The sequence below is a fragment of the Mobula birostris genome, chromosome 15, assembly GCF_030028105.1.
Source record: "Mobula birostris isolate sMobBir1 chromosome 15, sMobBir1.hap1, whole genome shotgun sequence".
In the NCBI taxonomy this organism is placed as follows: domain Eukaryota; kingdom Metazoa; phylum Chordata; class Chondrichthyes; order Myliobatiformes; family Myliobatidae; genus Mobula; species Mobula birostris.
In genome coordinates this window covers 58,250,366-58,263,275 of record NC_092384.1, presented here as the reverse complement: position 1 = coordinate 58,263,275, position 12,910 = coordinate 58,250,366, and the positions used below count along the sequence as shown (strand labels likewise).

At 41.7% G+C, this 12,910-nt stretch overlaps 1 protein-coding gene across 1 annotated transcript in view; it reads right to left on the bottom strand.

The window, feature by feature from the left end:
• cdh13 (cadherin 13, H-cadherin (heart)) overlaps nucleotides 1-12,910 on the bottom strand; it is a 1,220,695-nt gene that overhangs the window by 773,171 nt on the left and 434,614 nt on the right. The window contains exon 4 of the mRNA XM_072279867.1: nucleotides 10,941-11,057. Within this exon, the coding sequence (XP_072135968.1) occupies nucleotides 10,941-11,057 (117 nt within the window). The remainder of the gene's footprint in view (nucleotides 1-10,940; nucleotides 11,058-12,910) is intronic.

Sequence of the window (12,910 nt, the reverse complement as noted above, 5' to 3'; positions counted from 1 at the left end):
CTTACGTGCGGGAGGGAGTGGCGCTGGGGGGAATCTTTGGGGTTCTAACATTTAACTGTCATTCATTTTTTAGGGGCACTCCTCTGTTTTCATGGATGGTTGTGAAGAAAAAGCATTTCAGAATGTATATTGTATATATTTCTCTGACATTAAATGTACCTTTGAAACCCTTGAAACAAACTGAAGGTAACAAAGTCATAAAGGAAGATAAGATGAAATACAAAGGTAACCTAGCCAATAATATTAAAGATGATACTAAAAATTACTTCAGATACATAAGTGTAAAAGAGAGGCAAGAGTAGATATTGCATTGCTGGAAAATGATACTGGAGAGTTAGTAATGGGGGACAAGGAAATGGCAGACGAACTGAAAAAGTATTTTGTATCAGTCTTTTCTGTGGAAGACACGAGTAGTATGCCAGAAGTTCAAGAGTGTCATAGGGCAGAAGTGTGTGAAGTTGACATTAATAAGAAGTTACTTGGAAAACAGGAACGTCTGAAGGTAGACAAGTCACATGAACCAGATGGTGTACACACCAGGGTTCTGAAAGAGGTAGCTGAAGAGATTGTGGAGGCATTAGTAATGATCTTTCAAGAATCAACAGATTCTGGCTTGATTCCAGAGAAGTGAAAAATTGCAAATGTCACTCCACTCTGCAAAAAGGGAGAGATGCAGAAGAAAGGAAATTATAGACCCGTTAATCTGCCTTCAGTGGTTGGGAAGATGTTGGAGATGATTGTTAAGGATATGGTTTAGAAGTACTTGGAGACACATGATAAAATAATCCATATTCAGCATGGTTTCCTCAAGAGTAAGTTTTACCTGACAACTATGTTAGAATTCTTTGAAGAATTAACAATCAGGATATACAAAAGGAGAATTGGTTGATGTATACTTGGATTCTCAAAAGGACTTTGACAAGGTAATACACATGTGGCTGCTTAACACATTGAAAGCCCATAGTATTACAGGAAAGATACTAACATGGATAAAGCATGGGGTGATAAGCAGGAAGCAAAGAGTGGGAATAAAGGGAAACTTTGCTGGTTGGTGCCAGTAGCTAGTGGTGTTCCACAGGGGTCTGTGTTGGGACCATTTCTTTACGTTATATGTCAATCATTTGGTTGAGGGAATTGATGGCTTTGTTGGAAAATTTGCAGACGATAAGAAGATAGGTGGATGGGCAGGAAATTTTGAAGAAGCAGAGAAGCTGCAGAATGACTTAGATTAGGAGAATGGGCAAAGAGGTAGCAGATGAAACATAGTGCTGGGAAGTGTTATGGTCATGCTCTTCAGTAGAAGAAATGAAAGTATAGACCATTTTCTAAATGGAGAGAAAATACAATAAACTGTGACACAAAGGGACAAGAGAGTCCTCATGTAGGACTCCCTAGAGTTTAATATGCAGATTGAGTTGGTGGTGAGGAAGGCAATTGCAATGCTGGCACTAATTTCGAGGTGGCTAGAATATAAAAGCAATGATGCAATTTTGAGGTTCTATAAGGCAATGTTAAGACCTCACTTGGAGTACTGTGAGCAGCTTTGGACCCCTTCTCTAAGAAAGGATGCGCTGACATTCGAGAGGGTTCAAAGGAGTTTCATGAAAAAGATTCCAGGATTGAAAGGCTTATCGTTTGAGGAGTGTTTGATGGCTGTGGGCCTGTGCACACTGGAATTCAGGAGAATGAAAGTGATCCTCATTGAAGTCTATTGAACGTTGATAGGCCTCAATAGAGTGGATGTGGAGAGGATTTTCTTATTGTGGTGGAGTCTGTGACCAGATGACACAGACTCAGAGTAGAGGAATGTCCATTCAAAACATTAGCCAAAGAATGGTGAATCTATGGAATTCATTGCCACAGGTAGCTATGGTGGCCAAGTCATTGGCTATATTTAAGGCAAAGGTTGATAGATTTTTGATTAATCAGGGCATGAAGATAGGGGCTGAGAGGGAAATAGATCAAACATGATAAAATGGCAAAGCACACTTGATGGGCCAAATGGCCTAATCCTACTCTTATATCTTATGGTCTAAGACATGACTATGATTTCTGAACAGCTTCCCCTCCCCCCTCCCCCCCCCCCCCCAATTCCCAGTGACTTCAGTTTTGGCAGGTTTCTTTGTTGCAATACAAGATCAAATGCTAACTTGATATCACATCCCCTCTGGAATTCAGCTCTTTGGTCTTTGTATAAACCAATACTGTAATGAAATCTGAGGCTGAATGAGCAACCTGCACAAAAAGCTGAAGGAGCTAAGCAGATCAGACGACATGCATGATCAGTCAACAGTGAAACATCAACTATTCATTTCCCTCCATAGATGTTGCATGGCCTGCTGAGTTCCTTCGATATTTTATGGCTGTTGATCAAGGTTTCCAGCATCTGCAGAATCCCAGCTCTGGGGCCAATTTTCAGTATTGTCAGTGAATAACAGTGTTTTAACATTCCCAGAATATCTTGATTACAGAGTTGCCCAACTCCAGACTTTGCGCTTGAACCAAAGTGATAACTGGTCCCACTGTCTCTAGGTTGTATTTGGTGTTCTCAGCCACTCACTTCAGCACATTCTAGATCTTTATTCCTTGGAATGCATGAGAACGAAGGGTGATCTGATAGAGACATTTAAAATTGTGAGAGGCATAGGTAAAGGAGGACGGTAGTGGTCTTTTCCCCAGGATAAGGGAGTCCAAAGCTGGGGGCATACTGTACATAGATTTAGGGTGATAGGGGAAAGATTGCATGCCCTCTTCACATTGTTACTGTCCGGAAGGAAGTACATAAGCTTTTAAGTACATACTCAGCGATTCAGAAACAACTTCTTCCCCACTGCCATCCAATTTCTAAATGGACATTGAACCTATGAACACTACCTCACTAATTCATTTTAATTTCTGGAGTTACAGTGTCGTGGTAGCATTACACGTGCACAGATATACAAATCCTAGAAGAGAAGAAAGAACGAATAAAAAATAAGTTACCTCAAACAGTCTAACAGGAGGGGTCAGCACTTCTCCAGCTATAGGTTGAATCGTTATACAGCCTAGTGGCCAAGGGTAAGAAGGACCTCATATCGCATTCCGTTCAGCCAAGGGGCATGCAGAGGCTGAGAAATATTGTCCAAAATTGTCAGGATTTTCTGTAGCGTCTTTGGTTCCACCACAGACTCCAGTATTTTTCCCTTCTGTAATTATCATATATTTCATTGTACTGCTGCAATAAAGTTAATGAATTTCACAACATACATTGGTGATACTAAACCTGATTCTAAAATTCTGAAACTATTTCACACAGAGAGTGATGAATATATATAATGAGCTGCCACAGGAATTACTTGGAAAAGTACACAAGTATAATTTAAGAAGTAATTTGATAGGCACATGGAGGGGCAAGCTCAGAGGTTAGAGACCAGAAGCAAGCGATTGGTGCTACCTGAGAGGGCACTGTGGTTGGCATGAACTCACTGGGCTGATGGTCCTGTAAGTCTGCTGCATTGCACAATGACATTGATTCTTGGTTTATTATGGAGTGGAACCAGTTGATTAAAAAATGGTTTCTCTGAGGGTAGTGACCTCCAGAGGAAGCCAAGGCACTGTACACTTCTACGCTGGTTGCAAATGTGTCAACCTTGGTTTTGGGTGTTGCATGCTGCCATCATTGAGGATCAGGTATATTTGGACCCACCTCCACACAGAGGAGGACTATATAATTCATGACCTTTAAGAACGAGATGTGACTGAAATGCTCTTTACCCTGGATGATGTTCTGTTTTGTATCATCGCCAGGCGAGCTTCTCGTTGAGGTTTGTGTGTTGATGCTCCCAGCATAATTTTCTATATGGATCCCTGGCTTGGCAATTATACAGAATTATGTGAAACATTGAATGAATATCCATTCAAATTGTCAAATTTTGATTTTATCTTCTGCTCAAAAATGTTACCAAAACTGAGCTGCCTTCTATCCTGTAAAATGGAATGAACACGAAAGATGTAGATTATCTACAGGTAGGATAAAATCTAATGAGAATATACCGCACTTTTCACAAATATAAATGCATTAAGTCAGTAATTCAACAACAACCACTGTCACTTGAACTTAATCCTGAAAGAAATTATAAATACAGAGTTCATTTCATTCCCAACATTGCAAAGCAATGGGAAGGCAATCTTATTTGTGCAAATAAGACCATAAACTACAATTCCAAGACAAAGTAACCACTCAAAAACAGAATCAGCATCACTGCCTTTTGTTAACTAGGTCACTGATTTTCCACTTTTCACCCTAAATGGAATAAACATTAAGTAAATATAAAGCAAATAGTGACATGAGTATCCAGCACAAATTTAGCTCACAGTTCAACTGCCAGACAAAGGGGATAACACATTCTTTCCATCCAAATTCATGGCGTTTTAAAATTGAACAAAATAGAATTTTCATTATGAACCTCCTGATGTTAAAGTAAATGTCGTTATTCTCAGTACAATTCTTCAGTCACTATGGTTCTGTTTGATGGCTACATATTTAGTGTCAGAACAGATTTTGGCCTCAGCAGTAAAAGAATAAAAGTACCCAAATGTGTCATATTGCCTTTTATATTGGATGGATTTTTTAAAGCGCAAGGACCAGTTTGATCATTAATCTAATCTAATCTAATCTGAACTGCTGTACATGATTTGATTAAACAGGAGTTACTGTGTCAAAGAGGTAGGAGAGAAGACAGAAAAATCTTTAAGGAAATGAACATCAGTTTCCATTATGAGCAACCAATCAGCAGTTTATGAGTGGCTGACATTTAAAGAATCTGTCCGATTATTGCAGCAATTAAACAACTTCAACAGTTTATTGCAGTCAAAAAAATCATAGCATCATTTATTTCTCAATTAATAGGTAAGACTTCAGTCTACTCTGAGGCAACATGATATTTAAAGAATCAGCAAATTTACAAGCATTTTTCTGCACTTCCTCTCCTTCTTTACTATTGTTCAGTCATATAATTCCCTCACTGAATCCTTTTACCTCGCCACCATTCCATCCGAGATGAATCACAACATTTTCTCAATGGAGAGAGATTAGGAGGTGTAGAGGAGAAAATGATAAGGTTCAATGTATACAAATCTCAAAAGGTATTAAAGGCAGAGAAATTGCCTAATAGAATATTGTCCCTCAACATGAGGGATTGAAATTGTTAAAAAAAAATTGATGCTTAAGTAGTATTCAGATTTGAACTGAACATATCAGGCGTATTGAATTTATTCAGGCTGCCAAAACTCAAATATATTAATGGTAATTGGATTACACAATTTTTTTCCAGGATCTATGCAATTTCAAAATGATTTTTATCTGGTGTAAATCATGTCACCATTATATCTCACCACGCCAGTGACCTACCACTTTCCAGCATGAGTCAGATTCACAATCCTAACACAAATAAAATTATGCTAAACCTACCTATTTCAAACTAGTACGTCTGAAGAATACTTTTGTAAGCATATTTTATCCTAAGTACTCCAATGTGATCATTTTCATCAACAATATTTGTGTTCACAAAGATGCTTGTTTCTGCAGATTACAATATCCTGGCTCTGTGATTTTAAAAAAAAAACACACTTTGAAATTCCTTTTGACCTTTGCATCTTTAGAGACATGAGTTATAGAACTAAATTTCAAGTTTTAAACTAGAATTGTTGGGGGGTGGGAACTGAATTGAAGAGACTGGGGAAGAGGAGGTTGGCTCACAAATACAGAAAGCTTGTAGACAGTGCGAGGGGGAGGAAAAGCAGTGATAGAGAAGGGACGCACTCAGACCAGAGGTTTGAGGTGCATCTATTTTAACGTAAGGAGTGTTGTGAAAGCAGATGAGCTTAGAGCGTGGATCAGTACTTGAAACTACGATATGGTGGCCATTACAGAGACTTGGATGGCTCAGGGACAGGAATGGTTACTTCAAGTGTTGGGTTTTAGATGTTTCAGAAAGGACAGGGAGGGAGGCAAAAAAGGTGGGGGCGTGGCACTGTAGATCAGAGATAGTGTCATGGCTGCAGAAATAGTGGACGCCATGGAGGGATTGTCTACGGAGTTTCTGTGGGTAGAGGTTAAGAACAGGAAGGGGTCAATAACTTTACTGGGTGTTTTTCATAGGCTGCCCAATAGTAACAGGGATATTGAAGAGCAGATAGGGAAACAGATCCTGTAAAGGTGCAATAATCACAAAGATTTTAATTTCCCAAATATTGATTGGCATCTCCCTAGAGCAAGGGGTTTAGATGGGGTGGAGTTTGTTAGGTGTGTTCAGGAAGGTTCCTTGACACAATATGTAGATAAGCCTACAAGAGGAGAGGCTGTACTTGATTTGGTATTGGGAAATGAACCTGGTCAGGTGTCAGATCTCTTAGTGGGAGAGCATTTTGGAGATAGCGATCATAATTCTATCTCCTTTACAATAGCATTGGAGAGAGATAGGAACAGACAAGTTAGAAAAGCGTTTAATTGGAGTAAGGGGAATTATGAGGCTATCAGGCAGGAAATTGGAAGCTTAAATTGGAAACAGATGTTCTCAGAGAAAAGTACGGAAGAAATGTGGCAAATGTTCAGGGGACATTTGTGTGGAGTTCTGCATAGGTACGTTCCAATGAGACAGGAAAGTTATGGTAGGGTACAGGAATCATGGTGTACAAAGGCTGTAATAAATCTAGTCAAGAAGAAAAGAAAAGCTTACAAAAGGTTCAGAGAGCTAGGTAATGTTAGAGATCTAGAAGATTATAAGGCTAATAGGAAGGAGCTTAAGAAGGAAATTAGGAGAGCCAGAAGGGGCCATGAGAAGGCCTTGGCGGGCAGGATTAAGGAAAACCCTAAGGCATTCTATTAGTATGTGAAGAGTCTGCGTCAGGTCTCGCCAATATATAAAAGGCCACATCGGGAGCACCACTTTGCTGAACACCTACGCTCTGTCCGCCAGAGAAAGCAGGATCTCCCAGTGGCCACACATTTTCATTCCACATCCCATTCCCATTCTGACATGTCTATCCACGGCCTCCTCTACTGTAAAGATGAAGCCACACTCAGGTTGGAGGAACAACACCTTATATTCCATCTGGGTAGCCTCCAACCTGATGGCATGAACAGCGACTTCTCTAACTTCCGCTAATGCCCAACCTCCCCCTCGTACCCTATCTGTTACTTATTTTTATACACACATGCTTTCTCTCACTCTCCTTTTTCTCCCTCTGTCCCTCTGAATATACCCCTTGCCCATCCTCTGGGTCCTCCCCCCCCTTGTCTTTTTTCCCAGACCTCCTGTCCCATGATCCTCTCGTATCCCTTTTGCCTATCACCTGTCCAGCTCTTGGCTCCATCCCTCCCCCTCCTGTCTTCTCCTATCATTTTGGATCTCCCCCTCCCCCTCCAACTTTCAAATCCCTTACTCACTCTTCCTTCAGTTAGTCCTGACGAAGGATCTCGGCCTGAAACGTCGACTGCACCTCTTCCTAGAAATGCTGCCTGGCCTGCTGCATTCACCAGCAACTTTTATGTGTGTTGCTTGAATTTCCAGCATCTGCAGAATTCCTGTTGTTTGAGGTACTTAATGAATACTTTACTTCAGTATTCACTATGGAAAAGGATATTGGTGATTATAGTGATGAATTGCAGTGGACTGAAAAGCTTGAGCATGTAGATATTAAGAAAGAGGATGTGCTGGAGCTTTTGGAAAATGTGGGAGGCGAGGGAGGAGATTGCTAAGCTTCCGGCAATGATCTTTGCATCATCAAAAGGGACGGGAGTGGTTCCAGAGGATTGGAGGGTTGCAGAAGTTGTTCCTTTATTCAAGAAAGGGAGTAGAGATAGCCCAGGAAATTATAGACCAGTGACTCTTACCTCAGTTCTTAGTAAGTTGATGGAGAAGATCCTGAGAGGCAGGATTTATGAGCATTTGGAGAAGTATAATGTGATTAGGAATAGTCAGCATGGCTTTGTCAAGGGCAGGTCATGCCTTACGAGACTGAGTGAACTTTTTGAGGATGTGACTAAACACATTGATGAAGGAAGAGCAGCAGATGTAGTGTATATGAATTTCAGCAAGGCATTTGATAGGTACCCCATGCAAGGTTTATTGAGTAAGTAAAGAGGCATGGGATCCAAGGGGACATTGCTTTGTGGATTCAGAACTGGCTTGCCCACAGAAGGCAAAGAGTGGTTGTAGACGGGTCATATTCTGCATGAAGCTTGGTGACCAGTGGTGTGCCTCAGGGATCTGTCCTGGGACCCTTACTCTTCGTGATTTTTATAAATGACCTGGATGAGGAAGTGGAGGGATGGGTTAGTAAGTTTACTGATGACACAAAGGTTGGTGCTGTTGTGGATAGTGTGGAGGGCTGTCAGAGTTTACAGCAGGACATTGATAGGATGCAAAACCGGGCTGGGAAGTGGCAGATGGAGTTCAACCCAGATAAGTGTGAAGTGGTTCATTTTGGTAGGTCAAATATGATGGCAGAATAGAGTATTAATGGTAAGACTCTTGGCAGTGTGGAGGATCAGATGGTTCTTGGGGTCCGAGTCCATAGGACACTCAAAGCAGCTGCGCAGGTTAACTCTATGGTTAAGAAGGCTTGTAGTGTATTGGCCTTCATCAATCGTGGAATTGAATTTAGGAGCCAAGAGGTAATGTTGCAGCTATATAGGACCCTGGTCAGACCCCACTTAGAGTACTGTGCTCGGTTCTGGTCGCCTCACTACAGGAAGGATGTGGAAGCCATAGTAAGGGTGTAGAGGAGATTTACAACAATGTTGCCTTGACTGGAGAGCATGCCTTATGAGAATAGGTTGAGTGAACTCAGCCTTTTCTCCTTGGAGCGACAGAGGATGAGAGGTGACCTGATAGAGGTGTATAAGATGATGTGAGGCATTGATTGTGTGGATAGTCAGAGGCTTTTTCCCAGGGCTGAAATAGCTGCCACAAGAGATGTATATTCGAATGCTGTTCATAGACTTCAGTTCAGCATTCAACATAATCATTCCTCAGGAACTGATTGGAAAGCTGAGCCTACTGGGCCTGAACACCTCCCTCTGCAATTAGATCCAAGACTTCCTGACTGGGAGACCTCAGTCAGTCCAGATCGGAAGCAGCATCTCCAACACCATCACACTGAGCATGGGGGCCCCCCAGGGCTGTGTGCTCAGTCCACTGCTGTTCAGTCTGCTGACCCACAACTGTGCTGCAACACACAGCTCGAACCACACCATCAAGTTCGCCGATGACACGACCGTGGTGGGTCTCATCAGCAAGAACGATGAGTCAGCATACAGAGAGGAGGTGCAGCGGCTAACGGACTGGTGCAGAGCCAATAACCTGTCTCTGAATGTGAGCAAAACAAAAGAGATGTTTGTTGACTTCAGGAGGACACAGAGCAACCACTCTCCGCTGAACATCAATGACTCCTCCGTACAGATCGTTAAGAGCACCAAATTTCTTGGTTTTCACCTGGTGGAGAATCTCACCTGCTCCCTCAATACCAGCTCCATAGCAAAAAAAGTCCAGCAGCATCTCTACTTCCTGCGAAGGCTGGGAAAAGTCCATCTCCCACCCCCATCCTCACCACATTCTACAGAGGTTGTATTGAGAGCATCCTGAGCAGCTGCATCACCGCCTGGTTTGGAAATTGCACCATCTCAGATCGCAAGACCCTGCAGCGGGTAGTGAGGTCAGCTGAGAAGATCATCGGGGTCTCTCTTCCTGCCGTGACAGACATTTACACTACACGCTGCATCCGCAAAGCAAACAGCATTATGAAGAACCCCACGCACCCCTCATACAAACTCTTCTCCCTGCTGCCATCTGGCAAAAGGCACCGAAGCATTCGGGCTCTCACGACCAGACTATGTAACAGTTTTTTCCCCCCAAGTCATCAGACTCCTCAATACCCAGAGCTTGGACTGACACCAACCTACTGACCTCTACTGTTCTGTGCAGTTTATGCAGTCCTTGGCAGGTCTGTAGTCTAGCGTAGTTCAGTGTAGTTTTTGTATTGTTTCCTGTAGCACCATGATCCTGAAAAACGTTTTTGTTGTGTACTGTACTAGCAGTTATGGTTGAAATGACAATAAAAAGTGACTTAACTTGACTTGACTTGACACAGCTTTAAGGTGCTAGGGAGAAGGTACAGAGGAGATGTCAGGGGTGAGTTTTTTACTCAGAGAGTGGTGAGAGAGTGGAATGGGCTGCCAGCAACGGTGGTGGAGGTGGATACGATACAGTCTTTTAAGAGACTTCTGGATAGGTACATGGCTCTTAGAAAAATAGAGGGCTATGGATAAGCCTAGTAATTTCTAAGGTAGGGACCATGTTCGGCACAACTTTTTGGGCCAAAGGGCCTGTATTGTGCTGTAGGTTTTCTATGTTTCTAAGTATGAGCTTGTTTTGTTGATTTTCTACCAACAGTTTATAATTTTTTTTCTGTAGATCATACAGGAGCAGCACATTGTTAGAATACCTGTGAACAAGTTTGAAACAAGGTTTGGGCCCATCAGCTAAAAATGATGAAAGGAACTGACTAAAGCTAATCCACCTCTGCTTTCTTCTCTTTCTCTCAATCCTTCCAAGTACAAGATCAATACAAACATCCAAAATACCTACCTTTCTTCTTTAGATTCTTGGATTGGCTCTGCCTCTCAGTAGGCAGCTTACATCTCAATGATTCACTTGTCTCACTTGTTCATTGTTTTTAATCCAGCAATGTTTGCTACTAATCAGTTTCCACCTGAATTTAAATGTAAACTCACTTTCATCTCAGTCAACTCAAACAAATGGAAAAATGCAAGTTTTAAAAGACATGATCAATCCGAGGTTTAAATATAAAGCTGCTCTTAAAATCACTGGGATACTGATCACTCGCTAAATAGATGATCATAAATACAAAACAGAATAGTCAACAGCCATATTCCTTACCCAACCAATAGCTTTGGGGAATGGTCCTCTTTGATTTTCAGGGAATGAGATGGGAGGAGCTATTAAAGATCGTTTACTTCTGTGCAGAATAGTGCTGTTTCCAATCTTCATGGCATCCTTGAAACAGAAGAGTCAAACAGAAAAAAAATTAGAAAATGTATATGCATCAAAGACTTTTAAAAAAACACATCATCTGAACTTCTGTCACAGTTGTTTAGCAATGGCTGTTTTAATCTTGAGTTCAATTTTCAAACCAAACAATAAGAAACTTGAAAACACAGGAGAATATAGATATTGGAATACATTAGAGGAATTCAATGGGTCAAGCAGGATCTGTTAGTGGAAAGGATTTCTTGGTATGTCCAATCAAAATCCTGCATTAAGACTGAATGGAAAAGGAAGATGGTTCATATAAGAAAGAGTAGAAAGTGGTGAAACAGGAGCCTGTGGTAATTGGTGAACTGAAGAGAGGTGAAGCATGGCAGGCAGATCAAGCCAGGTGGGGAGGGAAGGGTGACTGCAGCTGCGATTGCTGTAATCTGGTAAGTAAAGGTGGTTTAATAGGAATCATATGGGGGAGAGGGAACTGGAATGGGAACAGGGACGTAGGAGCGAGGGTGAACAAAACTGTCTCACTAAATGCAATCCATACTTTAGTGCCGAATACCAACATTTTCTTAACACAAGTTGTATTATGTTGACTTTCAATCAATGGAAGTTAATTTTGTGTCTGTCAATAACAAGGTATGCTTCCAAGTAGAATATACTATAGTGTAAACAATGAGAAATATTTAAGCCTCAAATCTGTTTTGATAGAGTGTTAAATTAATTAGGCCTTTCAGTTGAGTGAATGGAGTTCTAAATTAACTTCTAGCACAGCATGATCTCTCAAACTGGTTCATCATTAATACATTTTAATGATCAATAAAACACCATTAAAACATTAATTATCTAGTGCATTGTGATGGAGAGAGACGGGTTGAGGGTACTTGAGGATACATAATTCTTTGTGTGCCAAGAAGTTAATTTACCTCATCTTTTGCGAATTATAATGGCCCAGACTTACTGTTCACACTCATCTTCCTCATGATACAGCTAATGCCAAGCTTGCCTTATGCATTTGCAGTGCTGTCAACAACTAAGTCCCCTATTCCATACCATTCCATGAGCAGGGTAGGCTGCAAATGGTATTCAACCCTTTAGATAACCCCATCACTGTAAGAAAGGTTATTGCCATTCAGGACATCTAAAAACATTCAAAATTGATTAAAAATTATATATATGCCTTGGTCAGTTCAGTGGTGTCGAGGGTGTAGTGGGCAGAACGTGGGCCCAAGAGTGAAGCTCCAACACAAGAAAGCCTGCAAGTGCTGGAAATCCAAAGCAACTCACACAAAATGCTGGAGAAACTCAGAAGGTCAGGCAGCATCTATGGAAAAGAGTAAACAGTCAATGTTTTGGGCCAAAATCCTTCTTCAGCACTGGAAGGGTAGGGGGAGATGCCTGAATAAAAAGGTGGGGGGGGAGGGGAAAAAGGCTAGCTGGAAAGTGATAGGTGAAGCCAGGTGGGTGGGAAAGGTCTTGGGCTGGAGAAGAAAGAATCTGAAAGGAGAGGAGAGTGGACAATAGGAGAAAGGGAAGGAAAAAGAGACCTGGGGAAGTAATAGGCAGGTGAGAAGAAGTGAAAGGTCAGAGTGTGGAATAGGGGAAGGGGGTGGGGTGGAATTCATTCACCAGAAGAAGAAATCAGTATTTGGTTGGAGGTTACCCAGATGGAATATAAGGGGTTCCTTCTCCACCCTGAGGCTGGACTCATCTTGACACAAGAGGAGGCCATGGATTGACACGTCAGACTGGGAATGGCACTGGAATTAAAATGTTTGACCACTGGGAAATTCCGCTTGTGGCAGATGGTATAGAGATGCTCAATGAAGTGGTCCCCAAATTTACGACAGGTCTCGCCAATGCAG